The following is a 22,331-nucleotide window of genomic DNA, read 5'->3' as shown; positions in this document are numbered from 1 at the left end:
AGCTGCAAGAATCGTTTTATCTTTCGTAGTTGGAAGCAGATTTTGACATTGCTGTTTTGTATTAGATATTCTAGTTATGTATTAATGAAAACACACATTGACTGTATTTAATACTGTAAGAATAGATACATGAAATATGTATATACCTTTTCTGCACACCAGGATACAGACAGAGAGAAAGGCTGATAGCCAATAAGGCACAAGTGCTGTCAGACTAACATGTTTTATTTCATGGGCACACTGACTCCATCAGTGTGCCCATGCTCCTACATTGTTCAGTTTTCCAGTTAGAGATGGGAAGGTGACCAAGCTGTATTTCTTAACCTATAGCTGATAAAATCACAGATCTGTATGTTTCCCTCTCACTTGGGAACAGCCATGCACCACAGTCCCGCTTCTATTGGCTCTCACATTTTCCCACCCAACTCCTGTGCTCTGCTCCACTTCAGTGTCCCTACCTGGCTCCTGCCTCTCAGCTTTCTTTCAGTATCTCAGTCTGGCTCCTCTATCTCTTTTTTTTTCACATGGACTCCAGTGTCTCTGCTCTCCAACACTGTACCAACCCAACTGTTGTGTCTTTGCTCTTTTTCACTTTTCCCACCCGATACCTGGGTCTCAGATCCCCTTCAGTATCCTCATCCTCGTGTGTCTATTTTTTAATATTCCCCAATGGACATATGTCTTTGCTCTCCAATACGTTCTACACCCAACTCCTGTGTGTCCTGTCCACTGTGGTGAGGACAGTCTTCGGCGTCAGTCTTCTTCATCGTCTCCTCCTGACTTCTGTGTCAGTTTTCTTCACTGTCTCCTCCTGACTTCTGTGTCTCAGATCTCTATTCCTGCCCCACCAATCTCCTGTGTCTCTGTTTTCCATCACTGTACCTACCCAACTTTTGTGTCTTCACTCTTTTTCACTTTACCTTCTCGATACTTGGGCTTCAGCTCTCCTTCATTCTTTTCTTCAGAGACAGTAATAGATTCCTGTGTCTCCATTCTCCAACAATGTCCACACCCAACTCTTGTGTCTGCTCTCCAACACTGTCCCAACCAAACTACTGCGTTTCTGTTCTTCTTCACGGTTCCCAACCTGTTTCCTTCACTGTCTCCCCTGACTTATTTGTCTCCGCTGTCCATCACTCTCCCCACCAACCTACTGTGTCTCTGCTTCATCTTCCTGACGCCTTTGTCTCTTTCCTGTTCACTGTCCCTACCCAACTCCTGTCTATACTCTACTTCACTTTCCCCACCCGATACCTGGGTCTCAGCTCTCTTCAGTGTCCCCATCTGGTTCAGGTGTCTCTATTTTCTTTACAGTCCCCAGTGGACTTATGTGTCTCTGCTCTCCAACACTTTCTCAAACCAACTCCTGTGTCTCTGGTCTTCAACATTGCCCACACCCAACTCCTGTGTCTCTTGGCTCTCCTTCAGTGTCTCCATCTGGCTCTTGTGTCTCTGTCTTCTTCATTGCCTACTCCTGACTCATGCAATTCTGCTGTCTTTCCTTGTTCTCACCTACTACCTGTGCCAGTATTCTTCACTATCTCCTCTTGACTCCTGCGTCTTTGATCTCTATTATTGTGCCACCAACCTCCTCCTGGGGTGGCCCCATCACATTTTTTGCTATAGGGCCACATGATTACGGCCCTGTCACTACACAACACAGGGTGGACACATAGGGTGCCCCCAGCTTGACTTTGTGGTCCTTCCACTAGATGCTATGTCACTAAAGGGCACAGAGTGGACACATAGGGCGTCCTAAGCTTGACTTTGTGGTCCTTCCACTAGCTGCTATGTCACTACAGGACACAGAGTGGACACATAGGGTTTCCCCAGCTTGACTTTGTGGCTACTTCTACCAGCCACTATGTCACTACAGGACTTAGGGTGGGCACATAGTCACTACAGGACTTAGGCTGGACACATAAGATGTCCCCAGCTTGACTTTGTGGTTTCTTCCACCAGCCGCTATATCACTACTGGACATAGGGTGGAAACATAGGGTGGAAACATAGGGTGTCCGCAGCTTGACTTTGTGGTTCCTTCCACCAGCCGGTATGTCACTACAGGACACAGGGTGGGTTTGCAACACCAAATTAGACAAGAGGGTTGTATGTACTATACCCGCACCTGTAGGCCATTGCCTAGGGTAGCATGGTTAGATATGTTGTACTTGATTCCACTTGCCGGTTGCCGTAGAACACATTTGCCTCTCTGAAAAAAAGGATTTATGCCTACTATCCCCATATCACTCCCTGTATCTGGAACAACAAGAGTTTATATTGGAAGAGTAGAAAAAAGGTCATATGTAACCACAAATTGTACCTGGATGCAGCTTTTCCTTTTATAACTATATGTGCCATATTGTCGCTGATTTCTGGAAAACTTTTGAAAATTCCCAAATAATTGATCTCTCTCCCTATAGGGACCTGAAGGCCCCAAGGGCACCGCCGGACTCCCTGGACTTGAAGGACAGCGGGTAAGCCGAATTCTCTATTCTATTTATATTGTGGCACTTTGGTGCCTAAAATGGCTTTACTGGGTGACATTCCGGTTGGTTAGGTTCTTCAAAAATGCTTAACCCGTCATCAGGTTAGCACGCCACCCAAAAATGATCCCATGTTTGAATCCCATGTACAGGTTGACCGTCAAACAATATGCCTAATTGGCAATCCAAATGCCCATTTATATGGACAGAGAAGATTTTGAATAATGTAACATTTGTCAGTAAATACATTCTGGAGCTGCTGTCACTCAAACCAGCGATTGGTGTTTAGGGAGGAGGAGCTGACTTATGTGGGTGGGACTATGACAGGACTTGGGCCGAGCATGCTGGTGCGCTGTGCCTTGGCAGTCGGGATCTCAGCGTAGGGTGACAATGCCCTTCCTGCATGGAGACACGCTGAGTCAGCATGGTCTCTCTATAACAGGATGTAATAGGAGACAGTTCCTACAGGCAGGACCAACAGATGTGGTCATAGGGCAGCACAGAGGCTTAGTGGTTAGAACTTCAGCACTGGGGTCCCTTGTGCGAATCTGGTTTCCTCCCACACTCCACAGACATGCTGGTAGGGTAATTGGCTCCTGTCTAATTCTGGCCCTAGTGTGCATGTATGTATGCTTATGAGAAAGGGACCTTAGATCAGGGGTGGGAAATTCCGCCCCTGCAGCTGTTGTGGAACTACAAGTCCAATGAGGCATTGCAAGACTGACTGTTATATGCATGACTCCCAGAGGCATGCTGGGATTTGTAGTTAAAGCACAGCTGGGGAGCTGGATTTTCCCACCACTGCTTTAGATTGTAAGCTCCTTGAGGGCAGGGACTGGTGTGAATATGTAAAGCAGTGTGTAAACTGTCGGCACCATATAAATACCTGTAATAAATAAATCATAGGCACTGCAATCCTCCCAAAAATGAATGGTTGTCCTACAGAAACAACCTGTTAGAAGACCTTCGGCTTAGTTCACAAAGCTTTACACACGTTTAAGGCTCTTTATCTTCAGTCATGTGACTGTCATTTTCAAATCTCATTGGACTCAGCTAAAAATAACTGTCACTTTCTTGAAGATAATGATCCTATATCTGCTGTTTTATCCGTGTGAATCTTGTGAATCTTCAGTCATGTGACTGTCATTTTCAAATCTCATTGGACCCAGATAAAAATAACTATCACTTTCTTCAAAATAAGGATCCTCTATCTGGTGTTTTATCTTTGTGAATCGTCAGTTATGTGACAGTCATTTTCAAATCTCATTGGACTCAGCTAAAAACAACTGTCACATTCCTGAAGATAAGGATCCAATAGTTGCTGTTTTATCTTTGTGAATCATCAGTCATGTGACAGTCATTTTCAAATCTCATTGGACTCAGCAAAAAATAACTGTCACTTTCTTTAAGATTATCCTCTATCTTTTTTTTTATGCTTGTGAATCGTCAGTCATGTGACTGCCATTTTCAAATCTCATTGGACCCAGCTAAAACCAGCTGTCACTTTCCTGAAGATAGGGATCCTATATCTGCTGTTTAAGGCCTTGTTCACACCAAATGCAGACCAGATCTGCATGAGTTTCTGCACACGCAGTGCAGTGGGTTGTGCCACGTTTTTTGCCGCGTTTTTGATGCGTTCCGGGCCGTTTTTTTATTAGTTTAAAATGGGCTTTCAGTGCATTCCAGGGCGTTTGCATGCGTTTTTGATGCATTTTAATGCATCCCAGAGCGTTCCAGAGCAGGTAAAATAGGGCCTGCTGCAGTTTTTTTACATGCTCTGGGCCTGCTCTGGAACGGAACGCTGCAAAGTGAACTGAAGCTAAAAATACCATTGGAATACATTGGACGCAGTTTTGCTCCGGTCTGTAACCGTTCTGCTCTGCACCTGCTCCGTGCTTGGTGTGAACAAGGCCTTATCCTTGTGACTCGAGCCTCATATATTCATATTTGCTTTCCTCCAAGGAGGCAAAGTTATACTAGTATATGTTTAGTGAGCTCCGTAGTTCCTTAGTGTTATACAATGTTTCAGTTTCCGAGTCCTGTATTGGGAAAAGCTGCAGAGCGTTGCGTCTTACGGCACCTTTAATTCGGCTGACGTATGGTAGCTAATTAAGCTTTTATATCTTTTTATTATTACCGAAAAAAGAAAAGTTCTCGGCTCTGGAGATGAGAGAAATTAATCTCAGCCCGCTTATTCAAGTGGAAACTGATTTTGGCCGCCCGGCTGCGAGCTCACTGCGTTCCGCTGGAAGTTTTCCCGCGCAGAGAAAACACATTTCAGCAAAGAGCGCGGACGATACGGCGGCCGGTAATGGGCCATACGACTCAGTTGGGCTCTCGTCTGCGTTCTGGCACCCTGTTAATGAACGTCATTACGGGATGGATTCAGCGGCGTCTAATGAGGATTTTTTCCCCCCCTTTAACACAAATAAGCGGCGGCTGGCGGAGTTTCAATTCTGCCCAATCTGCGAACATTCTGGATCCTGGCGGCATTTAAAGGATCCTTTGTGTTCTAATTGAAATTTCGCTAAGTGTCTCAGATGGCGGCTTATGAAAAGAGATTTTAATGTCCTTTTATTTTTTGTATTATTCCATATTTGAAATTATTTTTATATTATCTGAGAACGGGTAAGGGGCGGGGTGGGGGGGAGGGGAGTGGCTCTATATTCTAAATAACACAAATGCAATATATAATCATACAGAGGCCTCTGAACCATAGCTTCATGTTCATCTAGACAGGTGCCTGCTGAGCTGGGACACTACTCTTCTGGTCCCCTGGAACACATTCTCACTTCAGGGCTGCCCTACATCAATAGGAAAAAAAAATGTGCCTATTACTAGGGATGCACTGAAACCGTTTTTTCGGTATCACGTAAGAGTAACAATATTTTGCTTTCGGTACTTGCCGATACAGAGTGCTTCCGCTGGCATGAAGCCGGCTTCCCGGGCAATCAGAAAGCTGGGTGGCATGTAGTTACATGCCACCCGGCTTCCTGATTGCCCGCGAAGCCAGTTCCATCTTGTTTGGCCGACTCAATTGTGATTGGCCGGGAAACCGGCTTCCCAGCTAATCAGCATGGAGCCAGCATCTCGGCCAATCAGGAAGCCGTGAGGCAGCTTCACTCACCATCCGGCTTCCTGATTGCCCAGGAAGCCGGCTCCATCTTCTTTGGCCGACTCGATTGTGATTGGCCGGAAAACCGACTTCCCAGCCAATCAGCATGGAGCCGGCTTCTCGCCCTATCAGGAAGCAGTGAGGCGGGTCCACTCACCACCCGGCTTCCTGATTGCCCAGGAAGCCGGCTCCATGTTCCCCTACGGCACTGCCGGTCAGATGACATTTTGCTCTGAACGGAAGTTCAGGTATCAGTGAAGGTATCAGAGCATTTGGGCGAGTACAAGTGCTTGGCCAAATATTCGTTATCGGCACCTATACCGATACTGGTATCAATATCGGTGCACTACTACTACTACTTATTACCTTTAATCCTTCTGCTGCCAAGGCATTTTTTACGTTTTTTGCACACGTCACAATCCACATTTTAGGCCTAAAAATTACTTAAAGGAGAACTATGGGGTTAGGGCTTTTCCCCATAGTTCTCCTTTGGGTAACGGGAGGACACAAACTTGCGTCCTCCCGTCACCCTAAGCACAGTATACCGCGAGCTACAGCTGCTTGAGTGACAGCTGACTCTGCCTATCTAGAGGCAGAGCCAGCTGCACCCGCCCCCTCGCCCGTCCGTTCCGCCAGTCAGCGCTGGCGGATCGGAGCGGGGAGGGGGGAATCCAGCCCCTCCCCTGTCACGGCAGAGAGCCGTGACTGGATCGAGAGGTGAGCGAACGCCAGTATGTGTTCGCTCACCTCCCGATCTACTGAGCCGACCTGTGACAGTCTCATTGTCACAGGTCGACTAGAACTATGAGGTGAGTGAAAAGCACTCCCCTCATAGTTCTCCTTTAACAACCCCCAAGAACTATATATTTCCTGAAAGCACCAGACCCCATGGAATAAAATGGCGGCACTGGCAATTTTTTACATCACGTGATATTAGCTCAGCTTTTTATCAAACCCGAAATGTCAGTACAGATTACACTTAAGTTAATTTTAGTGCCCAAAAAGTATTGTCACCACTAAGGAAAAAAGTAATTATTGAAGTGATTATTTTTATAAATCCTAATACTAGCTACTTTTTTTCTAGTTTGGAATAGAGTGGGAAGAGATTTTGTTTTGGTGTGCAGCGCTATTGGGCAGGGGTTGTTGAATTAATATGGAATACAGGAACCAGTGTGTCCAATCTAGGAGTTTTTTAGGAACTTGCTTCATTGTCAACTAGAGAAATCCTCGAATGTTAGGTGCCAGCTTTAATTTTACGGAGCTTTGGCAACCTGGCCCCTGGGATTTTTCAAGCCCTGCTATTGGGGAAATGTCCCCTTACTTTGTATTAAGCCAGGATTGGGAAAGCACAGCAGCATTTAAATTATTTTCAGAAGTTTTGACTACCCCCTTCTCTATTGGCAGGAAGTAAGGGGAAGTCTTCCCAATAGGGGTTGCAGGCATCCAAAAAGAAAGAAATACAATTAATAAATAACAATAAAAATATTATCTCTTACAAAAGGTACTATGTGAAAATTGTACATGTGTGTGTTTAGAATGACCCATCTCATCTTTATACGCGGCTCCTATAATGGGAATGACACAACGCACAGAATGCTCATAGTGAAGCTTCACACCGGATGGTACATAATAGGACACAGTGAGTAACTCTATACCTTCCAGTGAATCATATGTCACATGAAGCAAAAACACTCTTCGTATACCATTTCATTGAGTAAATTATCATAATGAAGCCACATCACTCCATCATCAAAGGTCATCCACACCCAAAACTGGTATCAGTGTTGAGCGGATAGGAACTCCTGGTCTTCACCATGAACCCTCACAGGTAGATTTGAGGTTTGCTTTGTGATGCCTCCAGTTTGTGGACCTCAGCTTTTCTCACTAATCATAGCTGAGGTGCAGGAGACAGTTGTTAACAAAGTAGAGAAGTGAGAGCATGGGCTATAAAATTCTGTGGACAAGACGAGAGGTTCTAGTCGGTGCCATAACACAGACACATGCTAGGGCAGCCAGCGTTCAGCCTTAGCCATAATACAGGCAAAGGTCAGAGCTGGCGGTGTTCAGTCAGAGCAATAATACAGGTACATATTAGGCAGGAAGCTGCAGGCTAAGCCATTACAACAAGGAAAGATAGGGTGATGTGCAGTCAGAGCCATGGCACAAGCTCATATTATGGCATGAGGCACTCAGGCTGAGCCATAATACAGGCAAAGGTCAGGGCAGACGAGCAATAATACTGGCACATAAGAGGGCAGGAGGCATTCAGGCTGAGTACCTTAAAATTTTTTAACCCCGAGTGTTCCCTTCCAGCCCAACCATCCTACAGTTGTTTAAATGTACTTTAGCTTGTTCGAATTTCTTCCTAGTTCGTATATAAAACTGTATACATGCAGCCAGGAATGTCTCTCCTGACCCTTGTGCTCCCTCTAGTGTTCAAAAATCAGAATGCTGGACGTTCCCCTATTACTTCTCCAATGCAACCGTAAATAACGGAATACTAATGATCCTCCTTCCAGGGGTGACTCACTGTTTTATGTACACTTCTTCCACGGCAATTACATCCTGATTTTTGTATTAATCACACATTTCGGAGGATAAATAGGTCATATTTATTTTTGAAGTAGAAGACGCGAGATGTTTAATCATTTTAATTGCTGGAAAGTAGGTCTACTGTAGGCCGTTATCTGAGTCACACAAGCAATCATTTTATTCTCATGGAAGCTTGTAAAGTGCTCTAAATGCGGGATTCTTTCAAAGGGAAAGTTAAAATGTAATAACTAACCTAGGGCTCAATAGATAGATAGATAGATAGATATTAAAGCGCAACTCCAAAGTATGGTTTTGTTTTCAAAAGATTGGGCATGTGTCAGAAATTCTGTGCCATTTTAATTGATGACTGTGTTCTCATCAGGGAGTTTTCCACTCACTTCCTGTTCAGGTGAGACAAGGACAGGAAACGAAAGGTTGTAGGTGTCATGGAGCAGAAACTGAATGGGATGTTACATCTCCCCAACGGTGACACAGACAACAGTAAAAATAAGACAGAAGTTCTAATGAGCTGCTTGGAACTTCCTCCATTGTGACCATTGAGCCGACTGTTCATCTGAGAAGTCAAAGCAGCTGCTGACCAAAAATGAAATTGTTTAGCTGCAGCTCAGTGCATGGAACTTGGAGGAGAGCTTGTAACAAAATGTTTGATACCATATGTTTAAGTTGTAGCTGTAGTAATTGGTTCCTGCTTTCATTTTAGGGTCCTCCCGGGCCGACCGGCGTTGCTGGACCACCAGGTGATGTGGGCATCCAGGTATGGATGAAATATTCTTATATAAGTATCTATGCAACAGTACAGGAAAAGCTGTCAGTGTCATTGATCAGTCTGTGTTCCGCTCTTTACTGACAGTTGTGTAGTATATTGCAAAGTGTACCCGTGTTATAAACCCAACTCTTGGCCCATGCTTGGCCCAAGTTCAGTGATGCGCTGGGTCTGCTATGTTCTTCCCTTGGTGCTGGGCATTCCTGGATGGTGCCACAATAATACATTGTGAAAGGATGGGGCTTTGACACACTGTGCTCAGTCTTTCCTTTGACTAGCACTAAGGGTGTCATTCAGCTTGCAATTCTGATGACATCTTGTGGTGTAGAAAGGGTACTGCAGAGGATGGCTCCAAATTGAAATGAGCATTGCAGGGGGGTGAAAAAATAGTTGGGATCTATCCTGTGTTGATTTAAAAATTTATTTTTATAAAACAATATCTGCTACAATGTAAGAAAAGCTGTCAGTGTCATTGATCAGAATTCAGAGTTCTGCTGTATATGGCCAGTTATATAGTATATTCCATACAAGGCTTCTATAACAGGTAAAGTGTACCTTTGTTTACAGCCCAGATACAGCCTGGACTCCTAGCAAGGAGAGACAGCTAGGAGAGAGAGAAAAAAGAGAAAGCCAGGGGAGAGAGCATGGAGAGAGAGAGAGTTTGGGGAGAGAGCAAGGAGAGACAGGGGAGAGAGCAAGGAAAGACTGGGGAGAGAGCGAGGAAAGACAGGGGAGAGAGAGAGCGAGGAAAAAAAGGGGAGAGAGAGAGCGAGGAGATACAGGGGAGAGAGAGAGAGAGCGAGGAGAGACAGGGGGGAGAAAGGAGAGATTGTCAGGAGGATGAGAGAGGAGAGACAGCCAGGGGAGAGAGCAAGGAGAGAGAGCCAGGGGAGAGAGCAAGAAGAGACAGTCATGGGAGAGAAAGCGAGGAGAGACTGCCAGGGGAGAGAAAGGAGAGATGGCCAGGATGATGAGCGAGGAGAGAGAGCCACAGGAGCGAGCAAGAAGAAACAGCCAGGGGAGAGAGAGCGAGAAGAGAGATAGCCAGGATGGTGAGTGAGGAGAGGCAGCCTGGGGAGAGAGAGAAGAGAGAGAGCCAGGGGAGAGAGCGAGGGGAGACAGCCAGGAGAGAGAGAAGAGAGATAGCAAGGAGTGACATCTTGTGTCTCTGATTTAGGGCCATACACTGAAGAACTTGGTAAATAGGCCAAAGCATGAAGGTTCAAAAAAAGTCCAATTGTTTTGCTGAGATCCATGTTTTTTTGGCATTAGGGACATTAAGGGCGATATGTAAAAAGCAACACTCACGCTGGTCCCTCCTGCACCCCCGCAATACTGGAGTATATATATTTAGCATTGCACATGCAGCAGATTGTAGTGTATGTGTAAGATGGAGAGAGAGGAAGAGAAGTCTACACCCATACTGTGCACGGAGCGTGGCTGCGCATGAGCAGGAACACTAGAACCCCATAGTTGCCCCTGTCTGCCTGACATCTTGACATCTTGTGTCTGGGTTTCAGTTGGTCTGAAAACCAAACACAGTACATACAGGACACAAAGCCCGGACTGTCTGGGCGAATCCCGGACAGGTGTCAACCTTACTTAGGTGTTCCCAGTCAAGACTACAGTCGCATATAAACACGCTCTGGGCACACACTGCTTCCTCAGTAACTAGATCACTGCTTCACCCACCAGCCTTTCCACTGACAGCAGCACCGGAAAAACCTGCCACATAAAATTAATTTAAAATTAAGTTAAATAATGAAAAAAAAGTTAATTAATTAAAACAAGTAAATTATATAATTCTAACAATGCTGGTCCTCCACTGTGGGAATGTGAGGCGGGAGGAACCAGCAGAAAGTCTTTTCCACCGGAGAACTCATGCGCTGTAACAGAAGTCCCTATGTCAGTGGGTGAAGTGGTAATTCAGTGTGTGATCCCCAGATGGATGTTCAGGGTAGTGTTGGAAGAGGAAGGCAGCAGTGGGGAAGTTTCAGAAAGGTAAAAAAAAAAAGCCCTCCAGCTGTGGCTATACTACAAATCCCATAATGCATCCGCCTATCTGAGTCATCCCTGTGGCTGTCAGAGTCTTGCAATGCCCAATCAGGCTTGTAGTTGCACCATGGCTGGAAGGCCAGAGTTTGCCTACCCCTGATCTAAAGGAAAACATTGACTTATGGATGAGGGTCTAATACTCCTTTAAGACTGAGTATAGATTTACTGTAAGCCTTGCAGAGTCATGGACCGGTCACAAATTGAAGCTTTGACATTTAAGATTCGGACAGATGATTAGGAACTTGACCTTCCTGGAAGCCGGCTCCACAGAGATATTAATACATTACAAGCGTCAAACTCCCACACATCTGATTCATGCAATAGATGATTCTCCAACTATGTGGGCTTTACCGCTCACCTGTGTGGATCCATCTCATACTGCATGGGTGGGCTTTAATAAAACTTTGTAGATGCAAGTCTAAAGGTCCGCCCGAATGTCCAACACTTCAGGAAATAGCCAAGTATCCAATTTTTACTATATCAAAAAAAGATGGACTCCGAGGAATAAAATGAACGGAGGGGCTACATGACTGGATGGAGGAATAGTCCCAAGAAGGAGCTAAGATGTGAGAGGTCAGTGTAGGTATAAGAGCCCCTACCTGACTGGATGGCCAGTGGATGGGAGAGTAGAAAATGTAGTGGTCATTCCGAAAGCATGATTGAGAGAAGAAAGTTGTCCCATCCACCGTCCCTCATTTCTTCAACTGGGTCAGATTATAGTGATATTTGTCACAGCAGGTAGGGGATATCTGAAACAGTGGGATAGTTATGAAAATATGGGGCCCACCTAGTGGTATGGTGCTTGTTGTTTTAGCATCTATGGCATATGTGTCTTCAAATGGGGCTTGGTCCCTTGAAAAGGAAGAAAATAGTCAGTTTGGAGCTGTCCTCAAGTTGGTGGGGTGCGGCTGGAGACAGGGTTGGGTGATAGTCAATCCTTTAGGATGGTGGACACCAAAGACAAAGGTTGTCATATTATTTGTTGGTTACGGTTTACTTTATTCTGGCTATTTATGATATTGATAATGTTTCATTGGTTGAATAAAGGGATTGTAACGATCTGGGATCAGGCTCGGAGTCCAGTAGCTGAAACAACGGGCAAATCCATGGTGAAACAGGCCGAGTTCGGTACACAAGTAGACGGTAGTAGTATAGGATCAGGCAGAAGCGTAGTCAGAGATCAAGCCATGGTCAGTAGCCAAAGGTATCAGGTATGAAGCGTAAGACGATGAGCAAGATATTGGCAGGAGCACAATAATCTGGCAAACAGGAAGTGCAGAGGAATGGCTTAAATAGGAAGTTCAAGGGAGGAGCAAGGAGTTCAGAGTTCAGCAGAAACTAGGTTTACTTGAGGATTACACAGGAGAGCAGGCAAGGAGCTATCCAAGGTTCTAAGGTGGCTCAGCAGGTACAACCACTGCCAGCTACAGCAGAGGCCCTGGGTTCAGATCCGGGATGCTGTGGCTATTTCAAATCAATGTTGCACTGTCCGTGTAATTATTGGGGTCCAGTGGGGGATGACATTGACTTATTCAACCATTATTGTGCCAGAAGAGTAACGGGAGGTTATAGCAGAACTATAGGTTAAGCTTTAAAGTACCTAAAGCCCAACTCCAAAGTTTATCCAACATTTAAAAATGGCGTCACCCTTCACCTTCATCTTCCACCATCATCCATCCTCTTCTGGATCAAGTGGTCCTCAGAATCATTTACTGGAGGTGCATCGTCACTCTGGCTTGGGCCCACAGCATCATGGTGAATTCTTGTGTTCCCGGAGCAGGGCAGAATCAGTGAACATACCGATAGTTCTGCTCCAGTTATGCAATGGGAGCTTTCCCTGTTCTGCTCCTGAACATGTCGAGCTATCAGGAAGCTTGACTGTACAGAAGGAGGTCAATGTTTGTGAGGTTATCAGGTACCTGGTTAACATGCCATCTCTCCCACTGCAGAAAGTCAGGCAAAGTATGTAATTCAATTGTTTGAAATAATGTTATTCTCCTACTTCTTTAGGGGTTGCCTGGCGAAATTGGCTTTCCTGGCAAGCCTGGCAAACTTGGATCACCGGTGAGTGTTGCAGATGATGGTGAATTGTTTTTTCTGTGTAAAATCGTGTGTAATGTATGGATATAATACCTTCTCATGTCAACCCACTCACCCCCCCCCCTTTCTGAACAACATTCAGTTAAAACATTTTAATCAAATAATTTAGTTTTGGGACCCAGTGATATCACTGGGTCTGTCTGCTGCTCTTTGGTCTGTGATAAGGTCAAGTTTGATGGATGGGGCTGCCAGGCTCTTTTAAACGTCACCCCTTTAGACATGCATTGTCTCTCCTACTGGCCATTGGGTACTGCAGACTTTGGATATGCAATCAGTTACCTACCTACCTATTCCTTCTCCTACCTTCCTATTCCAATCTCTCCTAAGAGCTGGAATCCCAATGAGCCTATTACCTTTATTACCCAGGAAACCCCTCTTCTGTGCCCATCTCTGATTACATTTCTCATGTGCACAGGACTTGGCTGCCCTAACTTTAGAGCTGAGTTCTGCCAGCTGACTTCACACTGTTCAATAAGAGTACCATCAATGGTTAATGAATTGCTCTCCTTGGCCAGGAGATGGTTCTCCTTGAAATCATAGGGTGCTATAACAAAGTGAAGGAAACATAACAGGGCTTCTGACTCATAAACATAGCCACTGTCTGTTCTTAGGCACTTTCAGTTTTATGAGCCTCGTCAGTACCATGTGTTACAATATCACGTGGTAAAAAGCACATGGCAGTTTGTGAAGTGCATTGCAGTGCCATTTATTTGGAATGGTGCCCCAACAAAGAAGCTGAGTAGGTGCCAACTGACCCTCCACAAGCCGTGGGTCCATTTTTTAAACCATTGCCATGGGTTGGCAGCCCAATGGGTCGTGCTTAATGCAATACATGAAATACCACACATAAATGCACATGTGATAACGCAGTACAAAGATCTGAAGTGGGCCTCAGTATTTAACCACTTCAGGACCACTTCAGGACCACAGTGCATACATCTTCGTCATAATCCTGAAGTAGTTATACCAAGATTATGGTTGATGTTGGAGCCATGATCTTGGTATCATTGTTTTCAGCCGACAATGCTTGTTTGGTACAAGTGATCTGTGGTTAGCTGTACAGCCGCCCAGATTTATTTTAGTAGCCTGCAAATGTGGTGCCCCCGCACCTCCTGGTACTGTGTTTTGAGTCCCCCGATCCTCTGGGAGTCCCAGGATCACAGCATACAGTGTCAGGATAGAGAACTGGGGCGCAAACTGAGGAACATCCATTCCCCAATGTGGTCTGTGATGAACAAAGCAGGGAGCTCCGTGTTCTCAGCGCTTCAGAGTTGTCAGAACCTGGCTGAAGTGCTGGTTACACATTCCTGTGCTTGATCATCTGTACTGGAGGGCAGAAGAGACATCAGAGGTCTAATAGACCCCTGATGTCTCCATGAGGAACCTGTGACTTTCAAATGCTATCACATAGGGGCTTGTTATTTCCTTTGTAATAGCAATAAAGTGAAGTGAAAAGAAATAAAACTGTGATACATGAGTAAAAAATAATAAAATAAATAAATATTTGAAAAATAATTAAAATGAGCCCCGCCGCCCCCAACATCTGCATGCAAATGAACACGTGCACGTACAGCATGCCTGTGTACGTGAATGATGATTGTGCCACACATGTTGGGTATCACTGCTAATGTAGGAGTGAGAACAATAGTTCTGTGGCCAAAAATTCTGTTAACTCTGAACTGAGGAGCAGTAAAGACTTTTAAAGAGTTATAATTTTGAGTACCACGGCTTTTCGCCATTGAATGGGTGTGCACAATTTTAACGTTTGACATGCTTGGTATCCATTTATTCATCGTGACCCCATCTTTTATTTTTTGCCAAAAAAACGGTAATTGAATTGTCTTTGTGTGCATGAAAAATCATTTAGTGTTTTTTTCTTTCTTAAAAATATTGATTTGATAAACATTTGCTCAAATATTGTGCAATATAAAAAAAAAATACAGCTTTTTTATATTGCACAGGGCCTCTGTTTTTACAACATATATAATTGTTTTGGGGATTTAAAGTCATTTTCTCTCCAAAAATTCAGATTTTAACACGTGTGTGCAAAAATAAATAAATCGCTCTGGCACTATGGTGGTTAAAAAGACTCCCCGAAGAGTTGTAGGAAAATATAATGCATTACCTTATTGTGCCAGCAGATGGAGCACTTGCACATCACGATGACTATTCTACGTATTGAGTGCACGATTGTTCTAAACACTTTATTCTAACTGTATATATGAAAGATAAGTTCTGTGCTCCTGGAGCTACCTAGGTTAAACTTAAACCTAAAGCTGCTATGAAATGAAGGGGATAGGCCACCTCAATGATAAGTGAAAAGTGGGAAACACAGCGCTAAAGGTTAACCTAATAATATAATTATACAAACAGTGTTTAGGAAGTGTAAAAAATATATGTGTTCTTTAAGTGAACAATATATAAGGAGAGCTGTGTCTTCACACAGCCCTAAAACACAAAAATCATTAGTGTAGTAAATCAAGAACGAATTGGTATATAAATATGTGAAAAACCATCAATCATAAATCAAGATTAAATACAAAAAAAAGGGGAAAAAAAGAAAAGATGGTCGTGACAAAGGAAAACGAGGAATGAAATATAAAAATCAATTGTGTTGCAACGTATAAGCTATGATGGAAATATGTGTTAATTGAATGCCACACAGGAAGTGAAAAGTAAACAGATAAAATGGATAGTAACTCGTTAGAAAATATTCAACATGATTGGAAACCACCGGTGATAATATCAGCTTCTATAAAGCAGCTGGAAGAAAATATATTATAAACAAAACAAAGAAGCAAAGAGATCACCAAAACCACAATCAACAGACTGTATCTATTTTGGGGTGATCTCTTAAGTAGCAATCTGGAGATGTAAATGTCAATCAGAGGTAACAGAGTTTTGATGTGCGATATTGTGAGCCGCGAAGAAGGAAACCCCAAAAGAAAACAAATCCTTGTAGATCTCTAACTCTTCGATCCGGCGGCCCCCTTGTATTGGTACTCACCAAAATGTAGTTGGAAACCACATTTCTCAAGTTCGTTTTAGGTCCACGATACTGCCCCGCTTTGGACGGTGTTCTTCCCATTGAAACCAGGAAAAATGTACTCTCTTTCAGGCCTCGAGGCAGTTTTCCTTGAGCGTGGTGCCGACAATCATTCACTCAGAGTTTCCAGAGTTTCCACAACGTTTTCAGGATTTAGAAAAAAGAGAATCATCATAGTGTAATAAGTAAAAGCAACATAATTTATTAAAAATAGTAATTTACATATAAAAAACACAAATCCGGCCGACACAGCAGCTCTGGGATAGCAGTTAAAAGCTCCTCGTGTGTAAATGAATCTGCCTTTTGACGCGTTTTGTCATTTTCAAAAAAAGTTATTCTAACTGTGTATGGATGGAAACTAGAGGTGCACCAAAATGAAAATTTCAAGACCGAAATGAAAAAAAAAAGTCAGGCTGGAACCGAAACCGAAATTTTTTTTTATTTTAACTTTTTCCATTTTTTCTATATTTTATTTTTTATAAACGTTTAAAATTTTTATTATTTATTTATTTCTATTAAATATTTTTATTTTTTAATTTACTTTTGGGGGCTTCGGGGAAATATTGGGGGTCTAAAAAAAAACCTGATATTTCCCTTTTAGAATAGAAAACAGAGTCCTCAATCTTTTTTTCTGCAGCCCCTGTTATCAATGAACAGGAATCCTCTATGAGTGTTCCTGTCCATATATAACAATAGGACAGAGTATGTTTACTATAACCACAATCATGAATGAACAGGAGGTGATGTAGATCACTTCCCATTCATTCATAATTGAGGATATAGTAACCATACTCTGTCCTCAATTATCTACAAACACTCAGCGATCACTGATCCCTGACTGCTTGTACCGCTCTCCATCCTGACTCACTGTCACAGGAGGCTGAGCGAGAGCTGCGGAAAGGAGAGCTCAGCCTTCTGTGACAGCGCGGGCTCTCTCCACCCCCACACTGCTCTGCCGGACTGTGATAGGAGGCTGAGCGGCGTGGGAGGAGAGACGCGGCCATTCACAGCGCTTGGCCGGCAGTCACTTTCTCTCCTCCCCGCTGGGACACAGAGCCGCGCCCAGGGGGGAGGAAAGAAATCACGGATGCCACAATGTATCGGCAGGAAAATGGCACTTTCTGCATTTAGCCAAAAGTGCAATTTTCGGCCGATATGTTTCAGCGGCCGATATATCGGTGCATCCCTAGAATAAGTGAACTGGCATAAAACTGCTATACACATTCCCTTTAAAGGTACTGACTGCTTGTACCGCTCTCCATCCTGTGTCAGTGAGCGAGCGGAGCTCAGCCTGTTGTGACAGTGCTGGCTATCTCCGCCCACACACCGCTCTGCCGATTTCTAACAGGAGGCTGAGCGGTGCGGGGTGGAGAGACGCCGGCTGCTCACAGCGCTCTCCACCCCCCTGGGACATAGAGCAGCGCCAAGCGAGGAGGAGAGAAAGAACAGATGCACCGCTATATCGGCAAGAAAATTGCACTTTCGGCATTTTGGTGGAAGTGCCATTTCTGGACGATATGTTTCGGCGGCCGATATATCGGTGCATCCCTATTGGACCCTATAGGCTAAAAAATAAGATATTAAAATGTGGAATATAACATGGGTGCAAAAAATGAAAAAAGGGCCTCAGTCATGAAGGGGTTAAAATCCACTGGTTGTAATAGTGGCTGAGTATAACATACAGAAGTCCTGTGTTGGAAACATACACAAGATGATAAATAATGCAGCAGATGGAGAAGAAAGCAGAAAACAAGGACAGATAGCGGGACTGAAGTTGTCCCATAAGCTGCATTAAGCATGGACGGTTTTTATCACCAGTCAGCTGCAGCATTGTATGCCGGCAGCAACATTCTCATTCTTGATACTATGAGGCATGTGTATAAAGTAGTAATAATGACTTTCACCAAACATTCACTGATCGTGAATCACTCACTTCCATTTAAAACACATACTCCAGGAAGACTCACCTGCAGTGAATGTTTGATGAGCGTCAGATTCATTGCTTTATAAATACAGCCCTCTGTATCAGGAGTCTTTGGCACATTAAAGCTTAGGCAATAATATTATTAGGATAATATTATTGCCATTAGCAGTTACTGAGATAGTAGAATTGTCACCATCACATTTATTATAGCTAGAGTGGTTTAGTTCTAACAGCTGAACCGCAGGGACACATTAATGCAGTCATCCATTCACTAATGCATTATATATAATGTACACATATAATGTAATCTACACAAGGAGAGAGCAGCAGTGAGCGGTCTTTATTACAGGAGGGGGAGGAGACATGACCAATCACCCTGCACAAGGAGAGGGAGCAGCAGTAACTGGTCTGTATTACAGGAAGCTCCAAGTCTCGCACTGGATGACTGCACAGATCTGGAAGAAATACACAAAGCTCACCAAGATTCAAGAAGAACACACATGACTCTTGTATGAGGACAAAGGACAATATCTACTCATCCAGGAGTTCAGATTTAAAGGAATCTGTAACAAGTACATTAATTTAAAAATGAATATTCCAAATGTTGCATAAACCCATCCATGACTGGTTCTCTTTAATATAGTATATGACATTATAAGACGTGATAGTAGATTTTTATATTTATTATACTAACTATTGGTATTGTTTTATGTTTAGGGTTCTCCCGGAAAAGACGGGATAGATGGTGTGGATGGGAAACCGGGGCAGAAGGTGAGTGGTCTTAAAGTGACATTAAACCCTCAGATGTTTTAACATAAACCAATACTGTAATGTGCGCCTTACTGTAATCCATGGTTGTTTCCCTTCTCGTTGCTGCTCTTCCTTTTAAATCCTCATGTCTTCTCATGCTGGGGGAGAACTTCCCTTTGCAGCTGAGTGCCTCTTCCTGTAGTGCTGGCTCAGGTTGTGAGCCTATACACAGACACCATGTATCCATTTCAGAGACAAGGCAGTCTGCTGCAAAACAGAAGTTCTCCCCAGCATGAGAAGAGAGAAGGATTTAAAAGGAAGAGCAGCAAAGAGAAGGGAAACTACCATGGATTACAGTTTCCCCTTATGACATCAACAGGCTGCAGACTACATCTCCCAGGCTCCTACCGGAAGCCTCATCCTCTCGCTCCTGTCACTGCCTTTTTTTTTAACTTTTCACAGCACTGTGCACAGCATGAGGTCAGACATGCACCCTGTTGTATGTAATGTGGCATCCCCAGCACCAGGACAGAGTTAAACATCCAAAAGCAAACACTTTGCAATAAACCGATCTTTACAGTAAACTGTAAAGATACCAGTAAGGTCATTATAAGGTGAATTGTGATTGGTTATAGTTAGTTATACTCATAGTATAGTGCAGGGACGTGCAGTCAGGGGAGGCAGAGCCTCACCTAGAATTATGGAGGAAAAAGCTGTCAGCTTCATGTCTGAAGCTGACAGCTTTTTCTCCATTCAGATCGGCATCTAACAGGTTACACAGCAGGGAAATCCTCCCCGCTGTGTAAATTGTCATGGAGCCTCAGCAGTGAGCAAGTGAGGGACAGGGAGGCTCCTCCCTTCCTCCTTTACACTTGCTTGGGGGTGGGGCTTCATCCGACAGGGTGGAGCTTCCGTCAACAGGGGGCGGGGACCCTGTCTGCGGGGGCGGGGCTAGAAATGCCTCACTACCGAGCAAGAGATACCGCACGTCACTGGCATAGTGCACTTTGCAGGTCTCATAAGCCACTAACTCATGCACCTTACCCTCCTCCCTGGATTCACAGTCAAAGCCCAACTGACCTGTAAGTTTAATACATTCTGAGATTATTCAGAATTCATTGACAGGTGCATTGGACCTGCAGTTGACCTGCGTCAAGTTGGTTTTGCATTCCCGTTAACTTGTATGGGAACCCATCTGACAAAAAGAAACATCCTTCAATACCGGCCTTAAATGTTGAGTTTCTGTAGACTAAAGTATTGTTTTAACAAACACTTCTGACCGACATCTGTCTGTCTGACCCCCAACAGGGTGAACAAGGTGAACGCGGCTTGGATGGAATTCCTGGACAAGTTGGCCTTAAGGTAACCGTATCTTGTGTGATAATGTTTCAAGAAAGTTGCAATAAAAAGAATAATTATATTGCATTTGACTAATGATTAACTAACAAAAAAAATGTATTAACTCAAAAAGGGTTCATTACAAAGCTGCCGGAGCCGAGTGAAAAACCCACCCGAAGTGAAGTGAGCTATTCACTTCAGGTTTGTACAGCTGATTTCAGCCGTACATCGGCTTGCTTTGACTGGCTTTGGTTCAGCCAAACATGCTTAGCATGTTCGACTGAGCCGAAGTTAAGGAGGAGTTAGACTCAGCCGATCCAACATCTGGATTGGCTGAGCCGAACCTCCGGCATGCTACTCGCTGCTGTTCGATCTATTCTCATAGGGGTCGAACGGCAGTGAGTGAATAGCCAAATTCCGCCAAGTGTAAATAAATGATAAATAAAAATAATAATAATAAAGATGTCTTTAAAAAAACAAAAAACAACAATTGGGCGGAACTAGTAGTGACAGCTAGCAGATCCCAGCCAATGAATAACAACTGGGCGGAGCTGGCCATGACATCACAGCCAGCTCTGCCCAGCTGTCATTGTTTAAAGACAGTTCAGCGTCCCCAGGTAACCTGGGGACGCTGATCTGTCATTGCAACTGGGCGGAGCCAGCTGTGAGATCACGGCTGGCTCCGCCCAGCTGTCAGTTGTTAGGCTTTTGGCCGGACAGTGGCCTCCCCCCACTTCGGGTGTCACTTTGACTCAGTCTTCGGCTCGGCTGAGTCCCTCGGCCAGCTTCGGGAGCTGTACGGGCTATAGTGACTAGCCCATACCGTAGCCCTTCAGTTCTACTGAACCAAAGGGCTACGGCGGCTAGCTTTGTGAATAACCCTCAAAGTATTAAAGCCAGAAGTCCGGTCCGACAGTCAGGCAACTAGAACTTCAGAATTAGACATCAGCAATAGCAGCCTCCATGCTTTTCACAGAAAATGTTTTGTATTAGAGTTCAGAGTTCATTGAGTGACATTGTATTACAAATTGTAAAAAAAAAAGAGCTTTCATTTGTGTATGTTAAATTGCTTTTTTTTTTATTTGATGACTGACTGTGTTAGACACCAGTAGGTGGCAGCAGACAACCTCCTGTTTTCTTGAATAACTATTTATTATTATTATTATCAGTATTGTTATTATTAATATTATCATCATCATTATTGGCAGCAGGTATAGTATTGTTGTCTTTGTTATTAATATTATTATTTTGTTATCTATGTTATTTGCGCAGCAGTCATATATTTCATACATATAACTGTTTCTTTTCCAGGGCCAACGTGGTGAGCATGGACCCTCCGGTACCCCTGGACACAAGGTAACCAAACCATCAGCCTTTGTTCGCTTTATTTCTCTGTATTTCCTACAAAGGTGTAACAAGGGGGACAATCATGCTTAGTATCATTCTCTTCTGATTACGCTGTTTTTCACCTTATTGCATAAAATCCATTACTGAGTTACTTACATTATGAATGTACCATTAAAAGGGCTTTGTTATATCTGTTGGATAAGTGTAACTAATTCCTGTTGATCATGCCAATAATACAGTGCTGCCCTACGCAGTCTGCATTGTTATCAGGAAGTGTTAGGACTAGGATGGCAAAACACCACCCCATGTTATGGAGTTAGGCAGGTATTCCTAATCCTAACACACTTCCTGTCCTAGGCTGGCAATGTTGCTTCTCCATAGATACAACGTTGAGCCATAGAGCCCTAGGACAGAAAGTTGGTTAATAGCTGGATTACTAGGTGTAAATAAATATAAAAGTCCAGAAGAAAAGTAATGCAGCCACCACAGTATATTTGTTCTTAAGTTTAGATACACTTGCCTTCAAAATCGCCAGGGAAGGAGACCATTGGCCAGTTATTTCATATAGCAAAGTTACTGAACTGAGAATTGTATGTGGGATGTGGTCTCTGTTTGTTCGTTACATGTAAAGATTGAGGTTGGATTCTTGGATTTGCCTTGCGGTGTTGTTTGGATTATAGAGTGGAGCAATACAGCACTGGAATGCATTGTCTGAATTCTCAAGTTTTGGGTGGAAACACCAGCACATTTTAGCAGTAGTAATTATCATTAGCGCTCATAGCAGGGCCACACAAAGAGGATTGCTGGATTGAGAAGGAAGGTATCTATCTATGGAGGTCTACACAGGGATGGGGG

General features: G+C 43.9%; 1 protein-coding gene across 1 annotated transcript in view; it reads left to right on the top strand.

Moving 5' to 3' along the window:
* The window catches only part of COL22A1 (collagen type XXII alpha 1 chain), a 217,865-nt gene that overhangs the window by 104,918 nt on the left and 90,616 nt on the right, over positions 1-22,331 (top strand). Inside the window, exons 22-29 of the mRNA XM_018562709.1 lie at positions 2,423-2,476; positions 4,686-4,793; positions 8,515-8,541; positions 8,854-8,907; positions 12,982-13,035; positions 18,759-18,812; positions 20,100-20,153; positions 21,441-21,485. Of these exons, the coding sequence (XP_018418211.1) occupies positions 2,423-2,476; positions 4,686-4,793; positions 8,515-8,541; positions 8,854-8,907; positions 12,982-13,035; positions 18,759-18,812; positions 20,100-20,153; positions 21,441-21,485 (450 nt within the window). The remainder of the gene's footprint in view (positions 1-2,422; positions 2,477-4,685; positions 4,794-8,514; positions 8,542-8,853; positions 8,908-12,981; positions 13,036-18,758; positions 18,813-20,099; positions 20,154-21,440; positions 21,486-22,331) is intronic.

Source organism: Nanorana parkeri, unplaced genomic scaffold (genome assembly GCF_000935625.1).
Source record: "Nanorana parkeri isolate BGI_ZX_2015 unplaced genomic scaffold, ASM93562v1 scaffold593, whole genome shotgun sequence".
In the NCBI taxonomy this organism is placed as follows: Eukaryota; Metazoa; Chordata; class Amphibia; order Anura; family Dicroglossidae; genus Nanorana; species Nanorana parkeri.
This window is presented reverse-complemented; position numbering and strand designations above follow the sequence as displayed.